Source organism: Symphodus melops (assembly GCF_947650265.1).
Source record: "Symphodus melops genome assembly, chromosome: 15".
In the NCBI taxonomy this organism is placed as follows: Eukaryota; Metazoa; Chordata; class Actinopteri; order Labriformes; family Labridae; genus Symphodus; species Symphodus melops.
This window is the reverse complement of record NC_136705.1, coordinates 10,393,452-10,420,781: the sequence shown is the minus strand read 5'-3', so window position 1 is coordinate 10,420,781 and position 27,330 is coordinate 10,393,452. Positions and strand designations below refer to the sequence as shown.

The 27,330-nt window shown below is 41.6% G+C and overlaps 1 protein-coding gene across 1 annotated transcript; it reads left to right on the top strand.

Moving 5' to 3' along the window:
- The first annotated feature begins 41 nt into the window (after window positions 1-41).
- LOC306836434 (bifunctional heparan sulfate N-deacetylase/N-sulfotransferase 2-like) lies at window positions 42-27,330 on the top strand. The gene is made up of 15 exons (XM_079363496.1): window positions 42-180; window positions 13,140-13,188; window positions 13,817-15,433; window positions 15,545-15,632; window positions 16,610-16,764; window positions 17,057-17,242; window positions 18,759-18,887; window positions 19,300-19,482; window positions 20,836-20,932; window positions 21,030-21,153; window positions 21,994-22,168; window positions 22,803-22,973; window positions 24,493-24,602; window positions 24,811-24,913; window positions 25,402-27,330. The coding sequence occupies exons 3-15, from the start codon at window positions 14,345-14,347 to the stop codon at window positions 25,525-25,527; spliced, it is 2,736 nt and encodes a 911-aa protein (XP_079219622.1). The 5' UTR covers window positions 42-180; window positions 13,140-13,188; window positions 13,817-14,344; the 3' UTR covers window positions 25,528-27,330.

The window sequence follows — 27,330 nt, the reverse complement described above, 5'->3', positions numbered from 1 at the left end:
TTTGGGGGCACCCATATCAGAAACCCCCCCCCCCCTGTTTTGGTTGAGTCCAGGGTTCCATCAGATCCAAGATGGCGGAATAAGCGGCGACGTGCTGAAGTTCACTTTTAACTATAAACCCAAGCGCCTGTTGTACTCCTATTCACTTATTGGATCGCTTTCAGCAAAGAACGGTAACTGGTAAGTCCCATATCACTAACAGATGAATATTTAGTAATAGTGTCTCAAATGTGAAGACCATCTTCTCTGTCGTAGCCTCAAGAGCTAACTATAACGTTATGGTCCCAGTTATCCTACTGCTGAGGGGACCAGGGTCTGTGAGGGGAATATTTCTTACCAGTTGGAAAACAAAGGGACATGTCTGCATCATACATATGTTGATACATGTGGAAAACATCGTTAAGATAGTAGATGTGTTCTTGTGTACTGGTGAGAATATAACTGAGCCATTGAAAAGTGTCGTCAGCTATGCTAGCAGTGAGACTGTTGCTTTAGACAGCTAGCTATTAGCCTGCTAGCTGGAACCCACGACAACCTTTTGGCCGGAGAAATAAAGTTGTCCCCTTTATTTGAAGGTTTGTCTTGAGAGCATTTTCTTTCTTGTGGCCCTCCAGCTCTTTCTTATTGTACGTTTGTAACAAAACACTGGGATGTGTGTGTTCGCTCGAGCAGAAGTAACGCTGTGTTTCATTGAGTGTGCACTGTGCAGTCTTTGATTGCTTTGTGTAATTGTAGCGATAATGTAGAGTTTTTAAATCTGATGAGGGTGGGGGGATGTGTAATTGAGCCATCAATGTCCATGGTTGATTTTCTATTAAAGCCCATGATCTTTAAGAGAAAGTGTATCCGAGTTATCGTCTGCGACTCGACTACCATGTGACTTGCTGGTGAGGATGTTTTGAACTCTGTGCTGCTTCTGGATTAAAAAAACATGTATCGACGCAATGAAGGATGTCAGCTCTTGATTTTCGCTTGGCCAACTTCCACGAATTGTTGTTGACTAATTCTGTTGGCATTTCCCTGCCCAGAGAGAGGAAGAGAGCAAACGAGCAGGACAGAGAGACATGTACAGAAAGAACCAATAAGTGAATGGATGCTTTATTTGAGGTGGGATACAAGACTGTGTTTAAAAATAAAATCAGATGAAGATATAACTAGATGGAAGACTAAGTAGCAACCAGTGTTCAACCTGTGACAGCTGAATTGTCAGTCCTGCCAGAGCATCCTGAATAATCAGCTGTTAATTTAGCTATTTAAAGCAGGATAATAAACGTCTTTAATCTGTTCACCTAAGACATCATAATCTTGGTTGACTCTTGTGGGGTTTTTTTTAGCTGTTTTGTTGTGAATGGTGTGTTCTGAGGGTACAGAAGAACAGCCTGTAACCTTTCACAACTCAGGTCTCAGATTGACCAGAAACCAGAATACAGACAGAACTGATGTAGAGAAGACTCCCATGCTAACGACTACATACATTATGGCTGTTAGGAAGCTGGCCTGAGGTGGTAATGTAATATCACAACGTGCTTCTGTATTGGGATTGAAATTTTGGTTGACAGACAGACAGACTTTTTATTCATCCAGGACACAACACATTTGTTACTAAACAACCTCTGTCCCCCTTCTCTTACATACATAATAACCTGACGCAAGATTTAGAAGGCTCTATTGCATGCCCTGGGAATTAATAACTGAATAAGTTAAGGACACTTAACTGTATAAACAGAAACGATTTTAACAAGTCATCTCTACGGTTGCTCACTGTTAGCCACTGGCAATATATTATTGCATCGGCAAGCAGCCCAGTCCTATTCTGTTAGGGAGGTAACTTCAGGTATAACTCCTGGGGCTTCAGTGAGAGCTCACACTGGCAATCGGTAGCGTGCCCAAGCACGTTTGAACCCCACAGTCCAGTCTGTTTGACTGGAGTGACTGTGTGAGTGGTCCATGCAGTGCTCAAGCATGGTCCACTTCCTTTGGCCTGCATGGCAGGAAGAGGAAGCTTTAGCGTGGTACGGTTGCTAATGCATGAGCGCTAGCACAAATATGCAACATGCGATCGTTCCGCTCGGCAATCATTTTAAAGGCCCGGTTGGGCCTGGAGCAACGCAGGAGTGGAATAGCAGGGGACTGAGGAGGGGGACAAGCGTGCTTTGGCACGGTATGATGTATTGGGCAACGGGGTCTAGTGTTGTGCACCCTCAGAGGCTGGTTCACCTCTTTCAGATTTTGGTTCTGCTTGTTTAAGTGTCATATCTGTAAAGTTCTACGATGGAAATACTAATGCTTTTTGGAAGAAAAAAAAAACTGAAAACACACACCATGTGTACACACAAATAACACAAATGCTAAGAATGAAAAAAACTAAAAACAGCAGTGGGTTATTGGATCAGCTTTTATTGCTTATTCGTGAGTCAGCTGTGGATCTGATCCAAAATTTAATGGGATCCTTCTTGGCCCAAGCTACACCCTTCCGCCAGATTTCATAAATATTGAGACAGTTTTTTTTTCTCAATCCTGCTTGCAAACAGACATAAAGAAGAACAGAACTTCTTTAGTAAGATATCATGCTTGGCTTAGGTATAATTTAAAGTCCATTTGATTGGGAGCTTCAAAGTAAAAGTCTCTGTTGACAGCAGTAAGATAGGTCAGCAGGCTCAAAGAGTCTGGGTTTCCTGTTGAAATGTAAACGATTAGTGAGCTCCAAATGGCACATTCAGAAGTAGGTGGATATATAAAGCTGCTATCCCTCTGTCAGTGTACTGTCTGCTGATTGATTTGTGCCATTCACTTCTAGAGTGGACAGCCTATCAGGCGTAGGCCCACTTCTATCCTGATGGTCGAGATAACACTCAATAATAACGAGGAAAAGCCCCAGAGGTGGTTTTTGCAGGAAGATAGTGTTTGTGCATGAGAAGAAGGCTATTAAAACCCAGCCCTGACGTCAGCGGTGTTTGATTTTTCTGGTTACTTTCTGATGGATTTTGAACAAACGCATGCAAATGTGCACTGAAACCTGCGAGCTTTACAGATGCACACATTATTTGAATACAAAGAGCAACAATAATGACAGTCAAATACAAAAGGGAATGGAGTGAAGGTCATCAAGTGAGTATTAAACTTATTAAAGTTTTTTTCTTTCTTCATCATTGTCCACGTCAGTTGTTTTACTCATAGAGCTTGGACTGGTGCAAATATAAGGAAGACCATTTTATAATATTCAGCTATATTCTAATACTACTGGCTACTATAATTAGTGATTAAGAACCCAGCAACAAATGTTTTGTCATATTAAATATAAAGATTTATAAAAGGAAATTGGTCCTCTGAATATAAATGTAATTCCATTTGATGGACAACCCTGCCTTCACAATATTATCATCAGTGAGGACTCTCATTCTCCTTTGTATTTGCTTGTTTCCACATATTCCTGTTGATGCAGTATCAAGTGAAACCACACTTAAAAAAAAGCTGCACTAACGTTACAATTTACATCCAAATAACATATAGATAGATGTAGAGCTGCTGTTAGTAGTCTTGCAACAGGGACTGTGCACACATGAGCCTGAGCAAACAAGAGCACCTGGACAAGTAACCAAATAAAAGGCCTCATGTTAGGGACGATCGTGTGTCAGCAATGAGATCATTCACAGTCAGAGAGAGCACCAAGTTACCTGGGTATAAGTGACTTGTACATTTAAATTCCGTGCAGCATTCTTTAAAAGCCCCATTTTTCCCGTGTAAAAACAACAGATGTTAGTTAAATGTTATCGATGAGCTTTTGGCTCTGTGTTGCAAAATACAGTGATGGCTTCGAATGTGTCCACGATGGGGTGTACAACTCTCTTTTACAAGACAATCCTGTTCCAAATCTTGATTCAGGGCCAGTTAATTACACGACAGGAAGAGTCAGTTTGATACAATGCGAAACAATTCAGTCAAATACAGCTTGACCGTTAAATCAAACAGCAACTTTGAATACATTATTTAAACATAACCTGTCCCTGTGGTTAATTTTCTAGGAAACAAAAGCTCGGCCTACAAACCTGTTAACAGCTTGTATATTAACTCAAGTTTTGTAGTCCTATTCAGGCGCACATCTCAAGGCCAGATACTATGACATTCTGCTTTCCATATCAATGGTGTAATGAGGGGAGGAAGTGATCTCTTCTAGGCTAGGCATTGTTGGTCAGAATAACAGGGGAGAGCGGCGCTGTGTGTGTGCGTGTGTATGTGTGTGGAGCTGTGCTGTGCTTCTGCAATACCATGAGCAATGTGAATTCAAAGATAGGGATACTGAGATGACACTGATCAGTTTTATAATCAGATCTGGGTTGAGGAAAATCAAGGTTTTCTCTACAAACTCCACCGCCGCTTAGATCTGAAAGGGTACAAATGGTCTTATTACTTCAAAATAAAAGTAAACCTCAGCGACTGTGTACGACATTGACATGTTGAGGTGTTAGACATGAGCTGAGTGTGACTGAATTCTGTAGTTCTGAAGCTTCTGTAACACAAAAGCCAACCGTGTACATGTTTCTACAAAAACAGTGGTTTCAAGGCATGATCATGGGTGTCTGTGGAAAGTTTCTACCTAGAGGCTGAAGCATGGAGGTGTGTTCAAACATGTCAGGGCCCTACAGGTAGGTAGTAATGAATAGTTTGCGCAGGAAGCATTTCCCGATGCTAACCCCGCCCTCTGCTCCCTGAGCACGAGAGTCCTGTCTGCTCACACCTACAAGGTATTACATTGCACATCCTTTAAGAGGGATCCTTTTCTCAGTTTCTGTTTCTAACATCTTGGATGAATAATCTTCAAACTATATGGAACTGGTACCGAGGACAGTGAAGATGTTTCTGAGGTATTGTTTAGCTCTAGAGCTAAAACGGCATTAGGTGACAAATCATGAAGTGAAATGTTTGTATGCAGGTCTTTTAGGCTGCCCTGCAGTTAAAAAGTAAAAAAAAAATGTCTGTACTGGGTGACATAGAAAGTCAGATCTGTTTCAATAAACTAGAAAAAAGAAAAACTTATTTCCATGCTGCTACTGCATGTGTAAGACTATTCCTGTTGTCATTCATGATCCTGTCCTTTGGATAAATGCACTACCCTTAATAAAATGCTACATACTGTGCTCCAGGTCATACTGTCAATTCAGCAGTTGTTTTAATAGAAGTTCTTCTGCCTGGAAAAGCCTTTCCAGGAACATGAGACGGATCAAAAACAGACGTTCTTTCCAAAAGGCACAGGAACAAAAATTGATGAATCTCCGTATTTCATTAATGCATTTTTTTCTTACTCCAGATTGTTGGTTGATTAGAGCAGTGTATTTGTGATTTTTTTTTCTTCTCTCAGTGGCTACACTTCAGTGCACATACCGTGTCGGGTTGTGTGTCACTTGCCACACAAGCTTGTGACTTTTGTCTTGGAAAGTTATCGTCAGCTGTGGCACAAAAGTTCAATTGTAAAGTCTATTAGTGTTTTTCCTGTGAAATCACTTTCCACTTGTCTTCCTTTGTCACAGCTGCTGGGAAAGCTGCACCCGGTGTGCTAGGATGGAGGGGGGGGGGGTCATTTGCTAAAGGTTACACTTTAAAGTAAGCCAATTATATACAACCTCTTAGGTATCCTTGTGAGATCAGCACCAAGACTAAGGATGCCCAGTTAAGTTTTTTGATGTCTCTAAATTGAAATGATAAAATAATGAGTGGCTGCCAACACAAAGTCCTGTTCGTGTGAGATAATCATTGACGATGACAGTGTTTATCCTGGCTCAAAATGAGGCAGTCGTGGTACCTTTCTTACCTTGTATGTCACACACACACGTGCGCATATGTGTGTGACATTGAAGAAAGACATCTCCCTTTAAACCTACTTAATCATACCACAGTAAAAGCAAAGGTGTTGAATTAAATTTAGCCCCCCCCCCAAGACTTCCACTGTTTTACCTTTAAAACAGTAAACACAAGTGCTGCATTCTGTAGTTTTTAACAAGGGAAATGAATATAGCAACAACAAAAAAGATGGAAATAGAAGAATTGCACTTACACAGTGTTTGAACAATGGCTCTTTGGCCGCCTGCCCATGTAAAGTGAAATCAACGGTACAGACATAAAGCGTAACTCCACAGTGTGGATGTGAGATTAATTCTTCCAACCAAAGTTAGTCTGTTTTGCTTCCCTGATGAAAATGAATGTGCCGTCTACCCCCATGATCTGGGAGGCCTTTGTTAAAAACGTGTAATTTATCTCTTTGTGTGTTTGTGTGGCTACTGTAAGAAGCAAAAAATACTATTCTGACAGTTTAGATAAACACACCTGACAAGAAATAATTTCTTGGCGTTTCTTTAGTTCAGTCATGGATTCACATGGCCGTGGTGTTACAGTGTAAAGGGGTCACATTAATAATTTAATTATTAATTTAATTAAATCACCTGCACACTTTCCCCATCGCTTTGTTTTTTTTTCAAAGACCGTTCCGGACATTGGACTTGTATCACACCACTAGTAGACGGAGCCTGATTTCACTCATCACATGACCAGATTAGGAACAGCTGAGCAAGATTTGTAAAGATTCATTCAACCTGCAAGACAAGTGTGGAGGATTGTTCGTTAAAGACCTCAAAGCTCTCCGCACTAAAACAATCTGGGTATGATTTGTTCCTCTTACAGATGGATCCTTTGGTTTCAAACAACAGAAGGTGTTCGTCAGCCGTGTGCTTCAGTGTCGACACGTTTGCACAACTGACCTTTCTCACAGCACAAAGCCTTCTCTGAAACAAAGCTGGATAGCATTTCGTAATGAAGAGCCACATGCCAACGACAAAGTAGATGAATTGCTGGATGTCTTCCATCGTTGGTCTTTCTTTACTGTCACATTTTTCTTCTTTATTGAATTTATTAGCGTGTACACTGTGTTGCACTGCTATTATGTAGCTGACGCGGCTATCGCTATCCGGCTTACCAAACTGTACCCATCCATACCGGACCGCTTGGTGGAAACAGGGCTTTAAGGTTGTATCTGAGAAACTGGAAATGACCACAGAACAACATCACAGGCCAGAAAGAGTTTATTATTCAAATCTTTATTTTGTAATAAATTAAGGAAGACATCTAAATGCAATTTAAAACTATTCAATTGGCAAGCTTAGATTAATTTCGATGACTGTACTTGAAGCAGGCCTTGTTTAGTTGATTATCTTTGAAAGTTGTAACCGTGACAGGACTAGGTGCCAGCAGACATTCAATGTTTAATGGCTTGGAACACCATGAGGTTTATCAAACTTGGATCAGCACATGTTACTGTAGCTCGCTGGGAAAGACGCCAACTATCGCTCCAGAGTGGACGCTTTTTTTACCACAATGTAATCTTTGTATAAAATGAGGTGGTATGAAATCGTATGAAAGACATTAATACATAAAACACAAACATGATTCAAACGAGACAGGTGAGAGAGAGAGTAGACTAGTCCTCATGGATCAAGAGTGGAGACTAAACTTTTAAATGCCACAGCGATCATTTATGAAGTTGTGCGCTCTGATCACAGACTGTAAGCAGGCTCTGATGGAAACACGTCACTTTACTGGGGCAGACGTGCAGTCAGGACCGTTTGACCCCAGTCAGACAGACACCATCAGATCGAGTGTGTACATGGATCCTGATCCGAACAGCGATTGGCATAAACCACCCCTCTCTATCGGAATGAACGTTTACATGCAGCATTTTTATTTAGATCAGGCTTTTATTCCGATTTATTTGTGTCCATGCAACCGCAGCCACTGACACACAGGCTGAAGTGAAGTGGTTTGCTAATCAGTAGTATGCAGTTTAGATGAATGTTGAGCTGGAGGAGAGCAGCTGGGAGGATGAGTTTCTATGCAAGCAGATGAACTACATAATTAATTTTCCATGCTCAAACTCAAGAGACGGAGGCGCTCAATAGAGAAACGTCATTGTATTTGTTTTCCTTCATATTCAGTCCTTATAACATCTGTAATTATCAATCTAGTTATTGAACTTTTTTGTAGTATTTGAAGTATACTATTGTCAGTTAACTTCACGCCAATAAAGCTTGCTAAATTGGAACTGAATAGAGTACCACCTGAGTGGATTAACTCAGAGGTCACTCTTTCGGATTGGGATTTCTGTCAACAGATGAATACAAATGTTAAAAAAATCCAATGGCAGGAGGAGCAGTCTAACCCTAACGTGCAGTTTTTGGACCCTTTCCTGAACCATAAGCAGCCCTCTTGATAGAGTACTGAGGCCCCGTTTACACGGAGACGCTGTGACAGTAAAACGAAACAGTTGAGTATCGGATTGGCCTTTCGTTCACACGGCGTCAGTGTTTCACGGGAGTGAAAACGCAAGCTTTTGAATTCGACCTCCAGGTTGGAACGAAACTGATACGGGGGGGCGTATCGCAGCCATGTGAACAAAACGAAGCGAACTCTCTGGCTGCGATGACCTCACCACACCTCCCCCATACATTTGGACATGCGCAGTAGTCAAGAACAAACATAAACTACACTGGCAGCGGATTCACTTGTGCTATGTGTGCTTCAGCAGCTATTCGTGTTGTATAGTCTCTTATAACAGAATCTTGATATGATACATCGTGTATGTCGCCGCCGAAAGAGCATCGAATACTTGCGGCAAATTGTTCAACCTTTACCCAAGCACAGGGCGACCATACGCAGCATTTAGGTAAGACTTAAGAGAACTAGCCGCTAAAGAGGATGTTGTGGAGGAAGTGGTTGTACTGGTGAGTGTCGCGCTGTAAAGTTCAACTGCCCACTACTGGCCGTGCGTGAGAACTACATCGTTTTCACTCAGGCAAGACCTGCAGTGTAGACGGTCTGTACTTTGAATCCGGAGTGGGGTCGTTTTGATGCGTTTCTGTCACAGCGTCTCCGTGTAAACGGGGCCTGAGTCTGATTTGGATTCGTATATTAATAAAGTATTTCTGATTGACTTTGCCTTTCTTTGCTGGCGGCTCACAGTCATAGGGCCGTCTACTGTAGTGATTTAAATAGCTGATCTACATGAGAGACGTCGCTCCAGAAACGTTGAGGATGGAGACTGTTTAGAAGAAGTTGACTTGGCCACAGACATGAAATCAAAATTATAAATTTTTTGACCTGTTGTTAACTTAGGCAATGAAAAAGTAATTTTGATTTTGGTTTCATTTGAATGATGCAAGCTGTCCTCCTTAGTTGGGCTTGGTTCAGACAAAAAGTCAATTTGTTACACTTTCCATTTTCAGTTAACTCAGACTTCTCAGTTCTACATACACACTTGAGTTGAAACCCTTAAAGCAGAAATAATGTTACACCACCTAATTAATCTTTAACTGTTTACAGGTCTCTTTTAACCAACACATGTTTTTCTCTCCTCACAGGTTATGTACATTATGCTATATTAGTTTTAAGTCTAACTGCTAATGCTAACTGCACAGGTTTAACATATAATTATGTTTATTCTTAGTCACATAGGGGCTGCTAAATCTGTTTGGGGGATTTTGTATACAGAGGGGAGGGGGGACAGCGGGTGTGTATTGTAAACTAATGTCTTGTGTCCTGCCTGTCTGTATACTGCTACTGGATGCCTTGAATTTCCCTCGGGATCAATAAAGTATCTATCTATCTATCTATCTATCTATCTATCTAATAGACTTGACGTCTTGTTAATATAGATAATACATATTAGATAAACTAAAAATGAAATTACCAGCACTGCTATTTTAACTAATTTAGTTATAAAATGAGGCAGTATCTCTGACAAACCCTACTTGCTTCCCTTTTTCACTTCCACTTGTACTTTTTCTCCAGGCGAGGACTGACAAACTGAACATCATGAGTTCAAGCAACTTAGAAATGCATCTGCGTGTGTGTGATATGGTTTACAATGTGCTCTGACAGTGTTACACTGGCGAGAAAAAAACCCAGCATAACATACACTAGGGATGGGAAATCAATCCGAACCGACTTTCAGAACCTACAACCCACGTGATCCTGCCCTTTTCGATTATTCCGAGAGTCATGTGACGACACGCCCAATCCGCGACATCGAAGCAATGTCTGGTCACATTTTATCTTTAGGGAAGACTACACCAAACAAAAAGAAGTCACATTTAAACACTGGGGACAAGAACCATGTTTTTTTTTTTTTTCTGTTTTCGAGAAGTTAATTTCTACTTGAAAACTTAACATTGAGTTGTTTTCATTTCAGGCGATGCTTTGATCTCAGTTTGAAATATTCAATAAATAACCACAAAGTAGTTTTTTGGATATGAACTCTTTCATGTAAAAAATATCCCCCTTTATTTAGTTGAGCATTTACAGAAGAGAGCATGTCAGAGAACTATGAGGGCAAAAAACGAAATCAAAATAATCGTTCATTAAAGGCACCTTTAGCAGGGTAGGTCATTTTTGAAAACTAGCATGATTTTGAAAGCAGCATCCTCTTCTTTCTCCGTATTCACCGCTCTGTACTCCTGATATATTTAAATTGTCAATAAAGAGGGTTAAAAAATAAAATAAAAAAAACCCTCTGTGCGCCCTCAAAAACCACGCCCCTCACTTACATGCTCTAACGCCATTGGTCCAGAAGTGGATTTCAGTTCATACATGTATGGGTTAGTGAGGCTTGATTGGTTTATAAAACGTGGTCAAATGCAGACATTGGTTTTTACATGTTTACAACTGATACAGACGACAGATTTCTTTCTCAGAGCACACGAATTAATACAAAGTGTATCTGGAGAAAATTACCCAACCTGCCTTTAATCGTAATCAAGGTTAAATGTTCAATGAATCGTGATGTTGTTAAACCATTTAATGATAATTAAATGAATGATGAAAGCCTCCAGCTGCTCACTCTGTCAATGCTGTTTGAATGTATAAATACAAGTAGTGTGCTTTTGTTTTTGTTTTTGTTGTTGTTTTTTCTCTCCAAGTACGACTTCAGGCACAAACTTAATGGCATATTAAAACTAGGGCTCAAACATACATCGTACAACTGATTCATCCCAAGTTTTCCTCAGGCTTTGTGTTACAGTGAAATTCATACTGAAAATTTAGATACTTAAAATACCTTTACTTCTTATGGAGTCCATAGAAATGAGAATTTCACTTTAAGCACACGGTATGTACAATCTACCACCAGAGGAGCAAAACGATGACAAAAGATGAGGTCAAGGCTGGCCGGGAATCATGGGATTCCACTCCTCAGAAACCAAACTCCGAGTTGACCGTAGTCAAGACTAACGGGTGAAACCGACGTGAGGAAGAGGATGTGTTTACGGACAGTGTGTCCGAGTATAATAAACGTGACATACTAATCACGGTAGAACCTGCAGCAACAGGAGGGCAGCTCTCAGTAGCAGTAGTTCTCGCTTGCTTATTTAGCGCTCTTTAACGAAACATCTGCTGTTTCCTTGGCAACCGTTAACAGGTCGTGTGTGTCACGGCGGCCACCACGAAAAGACACGTCCCATCACAACTATAGAACTAAAGATTTCTTTGGCATACACAAATGTTGGAAATATCTGAGGTAATGTGAATGTGTTGTCAACTTAAACACCAGCTTAGATGGAGTATACCTGGGAAACAAAACAAAGCAATATGTCTATATGTTGTCCTAATGTTCTTAACTCTGTTTGCAGATATTATATAATTCGAATGTTGCTATCCACAGAACTGGTGGTCTGGAAGCAGTAGAATGCTAGATTGATTTGTCCTCTTTACTTCTGGTTCTGTGCCGCCCCCCCCCCCCCCCCTTCTGCTGTTAGTCGTTCTCTGTGAGTCCCTGAGGAGTGCTCAGCTCTACTCAGTGATCCATTAAACAGCAGAAGTTCATTATGAGCACACTTTCAACACACTGCTCCTCTACCTCCTGGACTCCATCTTTTGTTTATTCCTCACCTCCAGCCCATCTCCCTGGGTTCTCTGAAATGTCATGATGCCTCACTCACGAGACTAAGATAGGAGTGCCCAAGTATGTATTCAAATCCACTACTTGGCACTCTTCTTAGCAGTGTTTAGATGCTACTTCAGAGGAACATCTCACAGAAAATGAAAGAGGATTGAAAGCAGCCAAAGCATGGTCTACTTCGGACTACATGTTTAATTGATCATTGCTTCTTTGAGTTTTTGCCAAAAAGGAAGTTGGCGAAAGATTTCCAGTTAAACGTATTAACAGGAAATCAAAACAGATGTTCTCATTGTCAACAACATCTCTATGAATAGTCTACAGGGTGAGCATCATGGAGTGACAGCAGGAGCAACCAACCTTTCAAACCACACTCAGACTAAATGATGAGTCAGTGTCAGAGCTGTGCTCTTTTAAAGGGTGTGTTCCTGTGCTGACAGATGAATACAGTCACGCCCATACACTCTATAGTGAAGAAGCAGGTGCTGACAGATTGCATATAATCACTTCTTTAATCACCTCAGCCTTCTACATTAACCTTGGCTGTATTTGGTAGGGTGGCTTTAAAGATGAAGCAGGACACTCACTTTTTTTATTATTTCATTTTCTCAGTGATCAGGACTTTTTCCTTCTAAATTCTGAATTTCCAAAGACTTCTTTTAATCTCTGTACTGTTTCCAAGCATTGAAACATGGGAACGCAAGGGTCTCTCCTTCATAAGGAAACTACACTGTAAAGTGTATACTTTGGCTACAAAATTAAATTGTACAGAAAAGGGATTTAATTGGCTGCTCGAGGTAACGGTTCCCGCTTAAAAGTCCTGTTGGAGGGGCGCCGGTGGCGCAGCGGCAGCGCGCGCGTCCCATATAGCGAGGCTTTGCTCCTCGCGCGGGCGGCCTGGGTTCGCGTCCGGCCTGTGGCCCATTTCCCGCATGTCTCTCCCTGCTCCCTCCCTGTTTCCGACTCTATCCACTTTCCTCTCACAATCAATAAAGGCCAAAAATAAATCTTTAAAAAAAAAAAAAGTCCTGTTTGAAAAGTCTACCAGGTATTTCTTGTCTTTTAGGTCAAAAGTCTGCTTTTATCACCGATAGTTTGAAGTGTTTTGGATTTAGTATTAACAAGAAAAATGTGATTTGTTTTTTTGTACAGTTTACCTACATTTTCTCTTTGTCTGTCCCTGTCCCTCCCTTCTGTCTCTCTTCAGGGGTCTCTCTGCTTTTTCCAGAAGTTTTCAGATATGCGCGGTTTACAAGGTAAGAATTTCTCAACCTTCACTATCTGCAACTTCCAATCATTTATAGTTCTTTCCAGATACTGCTTTACATTTCCCCCAAGCTTTAAAAGAAAAAATCCAAAGTCAATGATAAACAAAGACCAACATGGCAGTTTTAAAAGTGCTTCAGTCTTTCTAAAGAAAAAGGCATTTCCTTTTCTGACTTATAGGAAGGATTTTTCTTGTTCTGTAAATGAGAGACTGTCTGCTGAGTGCTGGCAGTGTACCTTGCTCCTGTTATTTTACTTCAAACTGATCTGAAACTTGCCTTATGATTCCGGGCTGGAAGACATCGACCAAAAATCACATCTCGATCTGTTTTTTTTTGTTTTTGTTTTTTTTTGCTGAAGAGCTATGCACAGTATGTCACATGAACAATGTTTCTATATGAAATAAAATGCCAAATAAAAAATATCTAATAAAGAAAATGTAAATAAATCCATGGAAGAAACGGAGGACAATTTATGACAGATTTTTTTTTTTTTTTTTTTTTTTTTAATTAAAAGATTTAATTTTGTCCCTTTTCAACCAAATTCAATTTCCCTTTCTTTCTCTTTCTTCTTCTTACCATCTTCTTGCCCCTTTCTTTGTCCTCCTATCGCCTCTAGGTGTCATTTCCTGGGATGTCAAGACAAGGTGGCCTGAGGGGGTTCAGCCCCGAAGCAGAGGCCACCAGAACAGAATCTACCTCTGTTGAGAGACCCGACAACCATCAGAAAATGGACGTATCCATGTGTAGTGACACCTAAAGAGCTGCTTGAAGGAGGAAATCTACCAAGCAGCTCAGGCTGAACTTCGGATATTATTTTCAGGACCCGACTGGTCCCTGCACAGAGATCAGCTGTGTTGGTGTTCGATTTAAATTGCATTCCTCTCTCTTTAATCTCTCTATTTAATATTTCATAGTGTGTTCTTCACGCTGCAGGGCTATATAAGTCAGGAGCAGGTAATGGATAATGCTGGCCATGGTGACCTAGTGTAAATGGCTATTCCTCAGCAAAGCTCAGTGCCAGTATCTACTGCTCAATCTTCCGCTTCCATTCCCTCCTCCTCTCATCCCTACTCCACCTCTCTGCCTTCCTTTCCCGTTTACCGCTGCTGCTTGCTGCCCAGTCCCGCCTCCCCCCTTCAACACCATGGTAGGTGCAGGCTTGGGTGTTTGGAAGCTAATGAGAGGTGTCCGCCAGCTGGAGCTTCACCGCCTCATCCTGGCCCTTATCATCTTCTGCTTGCTGTCTATGGCCTTCTTAGCTTACTATGTTTCCAACAGCCCCAAAATCAAAGAGGCCCCTCCTTTACCATTCAGTGACTGTGGCGGTGGAGGAGGAGGAGGAGGAGGGGGGATGTCTCTGGCCGCAAGTACCGGGGCTGATGGTGGGGGACTTGGTGTCCAGAGGGCCCCACTCTTCCTTCCCCCACGCCAAGGGCGGCTACGGCAGGTGAAGGCAATGGACAGTTCCAGGACGCAGCCCGTAGTCCTGGTGTTCGTAGAGAGTATCTACTCCCAGCTGGGCCAGGAGATAGTAGCCATATTAGAATCTAGCCGCTTCCGCTACCGGACAGAGATTGCTCCTGGTAAAGGTGACATGCCCACATTGACAGAGCATAACCGTGGGCGCTACACACTGATCATTTATGAGAATGTGTTGAAATATGTCAATCTGGATGCCTGGAACCGTGACTTGCTGGACAAGTACTGTGCCGAGTATGGAGTGGGTGTCATTGGCTTCTTCAAAGCTAACGAAAACTCTCTTCTCAGCGCACAGCTGAAAGGTTTCCCCCTCTTTTTACACTCACACCTGGGACTCAGGGACTACCATATTAACCCAAATGCTCCTCTACTCTACATCACAAAGCCCAACCAGGTGGAACAGGGCTCTTTACCAGGGGATGACTGGACGGTTTTCCAGTCCAACCACTCTACCTATGAACCAGTGCTTTTGGCCAGCACCAAGTCCTCTGAGGCGCTGGCCCAATTTGGACCTGGCTCCATGAGGGCCCTGCATGCCACAGTGGTCCAGGACTTGGGCCTTCATGATGGCATTCAGAGAGTTCTCTTTGGAAACAATCTGAACTATTGGCTACACAAACTGGTGTTTGTTGATGCGATAGCCTACCTGACAGGGAAGAGACTGTGTTTGTCCTTGGACCGTCACATCCTAGTGGACGTGGATGATATCTTTGTTGGCAAGGAGGGAACCCGTATGAAGGTGTCGGATGTAGAGGTGAGTGAGAGCTCAAATTCTAGAAAATATCGCTCGAGCACTGTGTGGCACATTACTACACTGGAATCATCGATAAAGAGTGAAGTTGGTGTCTTTCTCATCCTTCCACAGGCATTGCTCAATACTCAAACCAAGCTGCGAGCGTTGGTTCCTAATTTCACCTTCAACTTAGGGTTTTCTGGAAAGTTCTATCACACAGGTATGACACGTTTGACATTATTACCAAATGATACATTTTGAAATACGCACAATATGTTGTAATGGTTAATATGCCAGGCGCATCTTCCTACAAATTTCACTCACTGACGGACTTCTAATGGTAAATAGACTTGTCTGCACACACTGATGGCAGTCCAGTCATCTTTTTGTTTCATGTATTGTCTGTGCAGAAATTTCCTAGTATTCAAGGCAAATTTCTCCCCAGGGAGACAAAGAAAGAAACCTTGAGCTTTTTACGAAAAACAAAACACACAGGCCAATGTATGAGATATGATAATGCAAAAAATGTATGTAAATCTCAGTGCAGTAATACCTCCACCAAATTAATTACAAGGGCCTTTCCTAAGTAGAGAGCCTGCACATAATAGAGTGGGCATACGAGGAGGTACAAGTATTTGTTAGGTGCAGACAATTAGGAATTTCCCCTTCAGTGATTCAGACGTGAAGACTTAGAAGTGAGTGTGTCCTCATCTTCTGGCATCACCAGAACAGCTGCCCGGTATCCAAAGAGCTTAAGTGATGTGAGGAGAAAACAAAAGCTATCAATCTCCACGTCCGCCCCTTAAACAACTTCTATTATTAACTACCCATATTCAGCCTTTTTTCCCAATACTATTAAAAACGGTTTCAGTCATAGTGAATAACAAGCCAAAGTGTAATTTTGGCCAAATAAAGTTTCTTATCCTTTATCCATCAGTATGGATTCTTTGAAACCATTGATTATCTAGTAGCATGAGGTCAGAGATTTCTGTGGTGCAAAGCCAGTGTAAAACTTTCTAAAAGCATTTTGCTGGCATGGTGCTGCTCAGGGCCCGAGCTTCCTGTTTTGACGTGGGGAAATAGTTTTTTCTTGCCAAACAAATTGCCTTAAAGACCGGAAGCTCCCAAAACTTGACGCATGCATACACCTGTGGATGTGGTTAATACGACAAATGTTTGTGTGCTGGTTTTTCCCAGGTACTGATGAGGAAGATCGAGGAGATGACATGCTGCTGCAACACAGGATGGACTTCTGGTGGTTTCCTCACATGTGGAGCCACATGCAACCTCACCTCTTTCACAACGTCAGTGTTTTGGCTGAGCAGATGAGGCTTAACAAGATCTTTGCTCAGGTAAGTAATACTAATACACATCAGACACCGTGAGGGTCAAAGTGTGCGTCGTTTTTAAACTTTCTATGGCTTCATGAGGAATGAAAGGTGTGTGTATTAGCTACATGTTTCACTGAAGGAGCTTTTTTTTTCGCTAGAAAATGTTTTGTTTTTTTACAACATACACTATACTTGTAGACCGGTACTGTAAGCTGGACTATACTTGCAAATGTTTGTTATCATAACTAGCTTACCTTTTCTTACCTTATTGCCCTTCTGCTGCACCTGCTGTCCTCCTTTCTACGTTCTCCAGGAGCACGGCATCCCAACAGATATGGGCTATGCAGTGGCACCACATCACTCTGGGGTTTACCCAGTTCACAGCCAGCTGTATGAGGCTTGGAAGTCTGTATGGGGCATCAAGGTGACCAGCACTGAGGAATACCCTCATCTGAGGCCCGCTCGATACCGCCGTGGCTTCATCCACAATGGGATCCAGGTCAGACCAGAGAAATTCAACAAATATCAGATTTAACAAAAGTTGTCCCTTGCAAACACCCGCAAGTGGTGTCGTGTAATATTATGATTGGCACACAACAACTATAACTTCAGGTTTAATAAAGAATTCACTTTCTGCTACAATCCGATCTTGTAAACGGAGAAAACCGAATAGAGATGAAAAGGGCTTGACGTTACATGTTCAAATTCAAACACTCACATTAATGGCCCAATAACCAGGCTGTTCAAGGCTCATCATTATCCAACACATACATACACATGCAAACATCTTGGAGAGCAGGTTTGGGTTGAGTATCTTCCCCCAGTAAACCTGAAATGTACTGGAGGATTTGGTGATCAGATCTTCAGATTAGTGAACAACAAGCTTTATTTGCGAGACCAAAGCTTTCGGCGAGGAATCCTGAGGACGCAACAAACAACTAATCTCTTTGGCTCTGTGGTGTGTGGTTACGACTAGTCCTCTCTGAAGGAAGAAAAAAGGGTGACTAAAGCCCTGTTTCCATCAATCGGTTCAGCTCGGTTCGCCGCAGTACAGCACACATTTTATGGCGTTTCCATAGACTAAAGCCGAGAAAGATGTCCAAATAACCGACCCGTACCATCCTACTTTTTGGGACCCTTCAGTTGCGGTGCCAATAATATCCATCGGACTCTTATAGGTGGAGCTAAGCACTGCAGTTCGTTGATTGGTCGAAAGAATCGTCACTTCCCGTGTGACAGCGGCAAACACAACCCTGCCTTGTTTAAATACACAGTTGATTGTTTATTCGTCTGTATTTCGTCAGCCTTCTCTGAAACTAAGCTAAACTAAACAACTAAGATTGTGTTTTGTAATAAAGAGTCACATGACAGTGACAGAGTAGAGGATTGCTGGATGTCTTCCATCGTTGGTTCTGTTTACTGTGTCGCGTTTTTCTCCTTTTGTTGAATTTATTAGTGAGTTAGCTATTAGCGATTAGCTGCTATCACGTGACACTATTAGGTAGCTGACGCAGCTATCGGCATCCGGCTTACACGCCGCCTACCAAATAGGGCACGGTTGGCTGTGGAAACGCAAACAGGATCAGGCTTTACCGAACCAAACTGTACTGATCCGTACCGGACCGCTTGGTGGAAACGGGGCTTAAGAGAGATTTTAATCAGCACTAAAGATGAAAAATACACAACACAATAACACATTCTTAATTGATATCCAGTAAGCTCTATCGAGTTTTGTAGTTGCATCAATGTTTCGTAAGCTTGCTGTGTTAAAGTTGACTCTTAATGTAAATAGCGAACAATCTGTGAACTTACCCCTTCCATCATACAAGGCATCGGAAAGGAAAAAGGTCCATTATCATTATCACATCCAGTCTGTCAATGGCCAAACCCTCCACTTGAGTTTTGATCTTTAAGAAAATGTAGAATATTACCAAATATCCACAAAAATAAAATCCAATGATCACGCTTGCAGTCGGAGTATTCTGCAAACAGCTGACATTCTTTTTGTGTTGTAGGTGCTGCCCAGGCAGACTTGTGGTCTCTTTACCCATACGATCTTCTACAATGAATATCCCGGAGGTTCAAAGGAGCTGGACAAGAGCATCAGGGGAGGAGAACTCTTCCTCACTGTACTCCTTAACCCTGTAAGAAAACCATCCACGTGTATTCAGTGGTTAAGATTTGAAGCATTCACTTGTCAACCTGATAAAAGCCTTTGTACGCTACAGATGATTTACTTATAAAAAATAAAAATAATTTTTTTTTTCTAGTGATGTCAGATTCAGCAATGAATTTGACTTTAAATGTGACTCAACAGAAATGTGATGTGAAATCCAGGAGCAAATGTATCTTAATTTAGAGTGATGCCACTGAATTCTGCACATACAGAAAGTTACATTCATTACCAGTGAGGTGCGTTAAATGCCATATTTCTGAAAAATACATTGTCGGCATTAAAGTTTATAGTAACAGGACATGAGACTGGAGTTGCTCAAACAGCAAATAAAATGTTTAGTTGACTTTGTTTTTCACTTGAATTGTGTCTTCTCAATCCAGATCAGTATCTTCATGACCCACCTATCAAACTATGGCAATGATCGGCTGGGTCTTTACACCTTTGAGTCTTTGGTGAAGTTCGTCCAGTGTTGGACCAACCTCCGGCTGCAGACATTGCCGCCTGTCCAGCTTGCAGATAAATACTTCCAGATCTTCCCTGAGGAGAGAGACCCACTTTGGCAGGTGAGCTCATTAAATTCAACGCTTAAGATCTAAACTTTCAGATCATTTATTACAGTTGGTCTCTGTGGATCACCTTGGTGGCTTGATATGCAAATGATTGCGCTGTGTTGCAAACTCGCTGGGAGAAGATGTCACTAAATCTAGCCCATACATTCTTCACTGCAATGCTAAATTTGATTTGTTTGCAGCTGTGCCTGTTGCCCATTTGCTGTATTTGTGAAAGAATAGCTGTCTTTTTTTCACTGTTGTTGCACAAGTTTACACAGTCTTTTACACAGAAAGGGGTCAAAGGTAAGACTATTTCACAGAACTGAGGAAGAGACAAAACAGCTCTCTCTGCACGCAGAGTCCCAGACCCAGTAACACCAAATAATTACTTTTACCCCAACAAAATACTTGATGCAGAAAAGGGGTAGACAGAACAAATTAAAAATTTCTTCTTCTTCTTTTATTAATTCCAAACGTTACTCAGAATTGGGGGGGGGGGGTGTATTTGCAACAGACTAAATGAGCTTGTCTAAAAGAGGCTGTAACTTTCAAATATAGTGCATTTGTAGGGATAGCGCATGGCCGTCAGGCGAGCTGCCTAACAGCCTGATGATTTATGTATTACTACAAGTTACATATATATGACAAGGCACGTTTATTTATATCACGCTGTTCAGACAAAAGGCAATTCACATTGTTTTACAGTAACTTTTTACATTTATAAATCATTTTTTATTTCCCACTAATAAGTGAACTGATGTGAAAAAGTAGATGTTCTGTCTATCTGTGTTGCCTGTATACTATTTTGCCCGGGTCCGATTTTCCACCAAGGCTCCAGGCAGTGTCATTTTATTTACATTCTCAACATCCTCCTCAATCCACTCACAGAAATGAACAATACAAACTCATAACACACTCCCAGTCTTTACCTGCACAGCCAGAAGGCCGCCTTCCACACACTTTTATCCGTCCTAGGAGCTCTCACAGGCGGACAAACTCATCACACACTCCTGCTTTTTGGAGGATTGAGAATGTGACACACAGACTCATCCACTTTCCTCCCCTGGAAACATTATGCCAGTTAATATCCAGTATTTCAGGGGCGATGTTGATGCTCGTTTGTGTACATACGAGCCCATATGACGAGCATGCAAGGGAGAGTGAGCAACATGTTACTGATGGCCATGCGGTATCGCTGCTAACAGTATTTTGAAAGTTACATACAGTAAGTTTGTTTATACCTTGGCTCCCTTTGCACAGGTTTGAGAAAATAGATTAGGTGGGAATGCTGGAATGTGCCTTAAGTGCTGAATGTACTTGCTTCATGATGTGATTCACACTTAAATAAGCTACACTATTTTTCAGAACCCCTGTCATGATAAGAGACACAAAGATATCTGGTCAAAAGAAAAGACCTGCGACAGACTTCCTAAGTTTCTTGTCATTGGACCACAGAAAACAGGTAATGTGCTGTTTTGTCTTGATACTTGCAAAGAAAATCCTTTTCCATATTTCTTTCTCTTTATTGTTATGATTTGGTGTCTGTTCTTTTCTCACAGGCACTACAGCACTTCATTCATTCCTGAGTCTCCACCCAGCAATCACCAGCTCATTCCCCAGCCCCACCACCTTTGAGGAGATCCAGTTCTTCAGTGGAACAAATTATGACAATGGGATTGACTGGTAATAACAGGACTGCTACACTCTGTGTCCTGCTTTCACAGTCGCCAGTGCTTAGTACAACAGAATGACATCCTAGCCTCTATTTCTCCCCCCCCCCCTTCCCAATATTTATTAATTTTTTTTTTTTCTGATCACGCTTGCCGGGCTGATTATAAGGGAAAACACCTATCAGTCTAATTGAAAGATGTGTTGCTATTATAGTCCCGCTCTGTGTCTCAGTGCTAACCTTTAGAGAGCTATCTCCTGGTAGTCACATGCAGGTTTGTTTCAGGGACACTGAACCTACAACAGCTGCCAGGACAAATATACCTACTAAAGACTAAATGGATAATTGATTAACTGAAAAAACAGCGACCCTAAAACTGTTAACACTGTTGTTTGAACCTTCAAACAACCGTCTTAAAGACCTGGTTTGACCATTTAAGAATCCGGAAGCTTAATCTAATCTTGGAGCTGTCACACTGCTGTTTACTCAAAGTGCCTAACCAGTTCAGTAAAGAGGTGTCTCTACTATGTTTGAGGGTGTTTTGAAAATATTAGATATTTCTTAACTAATGGCAACAAGTTTGAAACGGACAACGAGATGCTAGAGATTAAAATCTCTTGAATTAGCTAATATGAAAAATTACAGTCAGTTCAATAGGACAGCAGTAATAAGAGTGCTGGTTTAGCTCAGTCGGGATGGCAGACTGCCGTCTATCTCCAACTGTGTTATCAATAAAGGCATTATGCGGAGAAAATATTATTAAACATGCAGCATATAATCAAAATGTCTTGTGGACATTAAATATGCTTAAATGCTGGCTAACTAGTACAATGTTGTATGTTTGTTCTCCCTAGGTACATGGACTTCTTCCCATTCCCTTCAAATGTCAGCACAGATTTCATGTTTGAAAAGAGTGCCAACTACTTCGACACAGAGGTAGCTCCAAAAAGAGCTGCCGCCCTGCTCCCCAGAGCCAAAATCCTGGCAGTGCTCATCAACCCATCGGATAGGGCTTATTCCTGGTACCAGGTGAGAACCAAGATCATCTTCACAGCTGCTCTTACAGTAAACATCCAGTACTGTGTCAAGCTCTGTGTACAGTACTTAGTGTAAATAATACTGCTGTTTTGAAACCAGCATTGATTCAGTTCAAAAACTAAATGTAGCACTGTTTAAACCACTAACATCTGGCCATGCCTGAAACTGCACTAAAAGTGACCATTCATAAACACTGGTCATGTGTATGATGGTATTAGCTTTCTGCAGTACAATTATAAAATAGATCTCAACAGCAGCTTCCACCGACAACAAGCTCAGATGGGCCTTTAGTAAATTGTTAATGTTTAATGAACTGCTGCAACACGAGGATGATTCCATTTGTTTTCCCTCAAAAGGGAAACAGGATAGGGGTGTGCAAATCAGGGAAGGACATGTCACTACTGATAAAACACAATCAGCAAGAAAATTATGATGTCTTTGTGTTTCCTAAAGTTTCTTTCACTATGCATGTAAATGAATCAATCACTGTCGTGGTGTGGGCCCTTGAAATAAATGTAGCTCTGTGTATTTGTTTAAAATGAAATCAAGTTGCTTCAGACTGTACACATGTCTCAAATCCGTTGAACTATCTTTCATGTGCCCGTGTGTCTTTTCATGACTGCAGCACCAGAGGGCCCACCAGGACCCCGCAGCCCTCAACAACACCTTCCATGCAGTGGTGACAGCAGGCCCCTCTGGCCCCAGGGACCTGCTGGTCCTTCAGAGACGCTGCCTTAATCCAGGTGCCTATGCAACTCACCTGGAGCACTGGCTGCAGCAATACCAGCCCAGCCAGGTACTGTAATACACACACACACACCACACCACACCACACCACACACACATACATACATACATACGTGACATACATACATACATACACGTCCAGTGTGCTGTCATAGTCATAACAGATGATTTCTGTTCAGGGATTTCTTCTTTATGGAAAAAAAATATTATTAATGATTCACTTCAGAGACCATTACATTTTTAGATGAATTCCTTGCATGATAAAACCTTTAAATGAATGGTTGGTTTCACAAGTTTGCTTTAAAAAAAATTCTTGGGGTTTAATTGAACTCAATGAAACACCTGATCACTGAGCACTGATTTGATTAGCCTCCATTAGTGACACTACATGTGTGACCTATACCTTTGTTTACCTTTTGATGATGTTTGCTGCAATGTCACAGTTTGAATGTTTTAAGATGTGAATAGTGTTATTCTTCTTTAAGATAACATTTCGACAGAGCCGAAATATGCAAGCACACAATGATTTAAGGAAACTCAATAAGAAGCATTTGCTGCTCATGGGTGCATGATAAGACCATTGCTTTATTTTATGTTCTTGACAATTTTGCCCCCTACTGTCCATTTATGGATACAACACACAGAGCCCGCTTAATTCTACCCTCTCAAAATGCTACTATCCATCATAGTTACACATCTTGCATGAGTTAAGAATAGACATAATGCAGGTCAAAGAGTGAAGCATATACTGTACATGTTGTAGCTGATATCAGCTGATTGGTCAGCTAGCAGGGCTTCTAAAGTAAATAATCCTGTTTCCATGGAATCCTAGTTGCTTGTTTGCTTCATTCTCCAGGCACATTCACACATACTCAGAGCCTCGGTCCATCAGCAAAACGCTGTAGTTAGCCGCCGTTCTAGTCAATTATTGTGTTGAAACAGTGGTTGTGGCGGTCCGTCTCCAGAGCGTGCCACCAGCGCCACATCGCTCAGCTCCGTTTCAAATGCACTGCAGGTCTATTTTCGACAGAGTAAGCTGCAGACATCCGTCAAGCTAGACAGAATATCACAACCCGGACAGAAAGTCAGACAAGGAACAGAGCATCCGGTCAATTTCAAAATGAAACACGATATACGGACTAGCGATCGTATTTTACATCACTTCATCAACGTCACGTTAAAATAAGCCCCAAACGAAAGACAAATCATCCTCAGAAAGACAAAGAGACATGTTGTCCACACGATTTTCTCTTTAACCCCGCATGATCTTGAAGTTCTCCCGTGATGTGTGCACAGCTGATCATGGGTATGCTTCGTGTGCTGACGTTCCAGAAACGGATCCAGTGTGAATGCATTTCTCTCTCCCATGTCATCAAAACGAGCGTGGAAATGGATGTACAACGATCGGCGTAGTCCAGCCCTCTTGCTGTCTCGATACCAATGACATTTCTTTCCGAATGAGCTGGAATGGATCAGTCTTTTCTGATTGATGTCTTTACATGAGGCATTTTTATTCTGATCATCTGGGTCCATGAAAAACAGCTACTGATTGTGATTGTGTTTTGTAGTTGCACATCGTGGACGGGGCCCTGCTAAGGTCAAACCCAGCACTGGTGATGGAGGGAATCCAGAGATTTCTCGGTGTCACTCCCATCTTCAACTACACCCAGGCTCTCATGTTTGTAACACCCTCACACCACACATCTTACACACTTAGACTTCAAAATGCATGTTTTGTCACAAGGCTAATTTGACATATGGTAGGGAAGCAAAAGTTATCCAAAGGGAAGGGCCAGGATATATTTTTATTGAAGTTTGGAGTATATACCACAAATAAAATAATTATTGTTTTGGGTTGGGAATGAACACACTGTTTCTTTCTACAGGTACGATGACAGCAAAGGTTTCTGGTGTCAGCGGGTCGAAGGAGGTCGGGCCAAATGTCTGGGGAAAAGTAAAGGCAGGAAATACTCAGAGATGAGTTCTGAGGTGAATCCACACTGCACATTCTTGCACACCATACTTTATTCCAAATACCAAACTGATGGATCCCACATCTAATGGGGACCTTGAGTTAGGTTTTGACCCAATTTAACCTGATTAAACTTCAAGGTTTACATTACACGCCTGAACTCCAACTGATACTTGATACTGATCAGATGAGACGGGCTGCGTGGCAGTACATGAGAACAGACACTTTTTTCGAACATTAGTGATTGTGAACATGCTTCAGTAGGCACATAAATAAATATTTGAACCCAAAACAGCATTATATGGGATTTTTAAGAAGCATGTCAGCCATTAAGTAAACTGCAGAGTGCTAAACAGCCAGAAACCACAACCAAATGATTTGCTTAGCAACAGGAGAGTATTACATGTTATAACAGCTCATTAAGTCATCAATAACCGTTTTTTTTCTGTGTGCCTGTTTGTTTGTTTGTGTGTGTTCGTGCGTGTGTTTGCACGCCTGCATATAGTCACGTGCCTTTCTGGCAGAGTATTACCGTGAGAGCAACATGGAGCTTCTGCGTCTGCTGAATCGGTTGGGCCAACCGCTGCCGTCCTGGCTCCGCCAAGAACTCCAAAGCACGAGTTGGAGCTGAGGCCACCTGCTCACACTCACACACACACACAGTCGATTGACACACCACAGAAAAGCTTGGACTGTAGTCTGTGGATTGGCCAACACTTGGCTCTGGTTTATTCTGCACTACCTGATCCCTGAGAGACAACAGCAACTACAAAAGAAGCTACAAGTTTTAGCAGGTGGAACTTCTGCTCGTGTCACATTGTGAGATGTTTCAGTGTTGGTAACTCATGGAGAACATGAACTCCAATGAACACTTGGCTACCCCTCAGCTACAGACTGTGTGTTGGATAGGGGGCTGACACTGTAAACATCAGTTTGCTGTAAATCCAAGGACTGGATATGCAGCAGTTTTGAGGTATAAAGAATTGGTCGAGAAGACATGATGTAAGAATCTTGCAGGATAAGACCGTGTGGGTGTTTAATGTATGATCAGATACAGAACTAACATGCACAAATACACACACAGGCACGTCTCATCTCCACACGTATGACTGAACGAGACCATTTGGAAAAACAGTTGTGTAAATATATGTATGTATATGGTTTGAGGGGCAGGTGAACATCAAAACGGCCTGCAGACGATACAGACAGACAGCACAGAGCAGACAGACGGCACACCTCCTGGTCCAGAATTTTCTGTTTCAGCCTGCAGCTGCAGGTCCAGCCAACAGACTGGGTACCAATTACTCTTTTGTCCTCACAGATTTCCAGTCTGTTTACAACAGATACAGACAATTCAAAGTGGCTCCAGCTGATAAAATGATAGGTCAATGTAAATACCATGCAGCTACATTTATTAACTAAAGCCCAAATGTGGTATAGGCCTTGCCCTAAAACTGACATCCTGTCAGCGAGTAGCTTAAGTTCACTTCATTCGTTGACTAAGATTGAGACTGTTTTTGAATGATGACTGATTGTATTTCACTGTACTTAACTGAATATTTTTCACTGCATACATTTGCTTTTAACTTGCATAGCATTGTTTATGTTTTGTTATACAATCCATGTTTCAACAGATAGTAAAGTAGTAAATCACACATCAAACTGTTGACCAAGGGCTTGGATTTTAGTCTATGAGCAGTGTAATATGCAGATCAATTTCAAAGACATTAAATTAAACTAAATTTGGCGTAAGCAACACTATAACCCAAGTAGTGTGCCTGACACTTCCAAAAGACGTGTTTTTAGTGGTCAGAATCATTTTTATCAAATATAAATATCCTTCAAATTTACAATTTAACAGGGAAGTCCTAAGAAATATTCTTAAAAATTGGTCTGAATTTTGACATCCTGATACCAATGCATCCTTTCTATATACCAAATCATTCAAAGTCATGTCTCAAGCTAGTGAGTCCTGCTTTCTGTTCACAAAAATGTGCCCATTCTCAAAGTATTATTGGCGATCAAAAAGCGTTATTATTCAAATTATTTTCATCATTTGATTAGTGAGCATCTTCAGTCACCCTGACCTGATCATGAGGAGCAGTCCTGGACCAGAACTATTTAAAACCTAATGTGTGTTTGACTGAGAGAAAGATAACAACCACAGGTGAAAAAAAAAGAAAAAGATAATCACGTTTCAGTTCGTTTCAGAAAATCTTACACAGAATTTTAAAACTCAATACACCCCCCACACACTCACACTCTTGTCTTCTCTGGAGGAGTGACCCATAAAGTCTTCAGAGAACAGAGGAGATCGGAGCCAGTGAGGAGTCAACCAGAAGCTGCTGTCTTGTTTTCTGTTTGTTTTGTATAAATGTCAAAAAGGCCAACACTGTATCATCTCTAATAAAAGCATAGAGAGGTTGGAAATAAA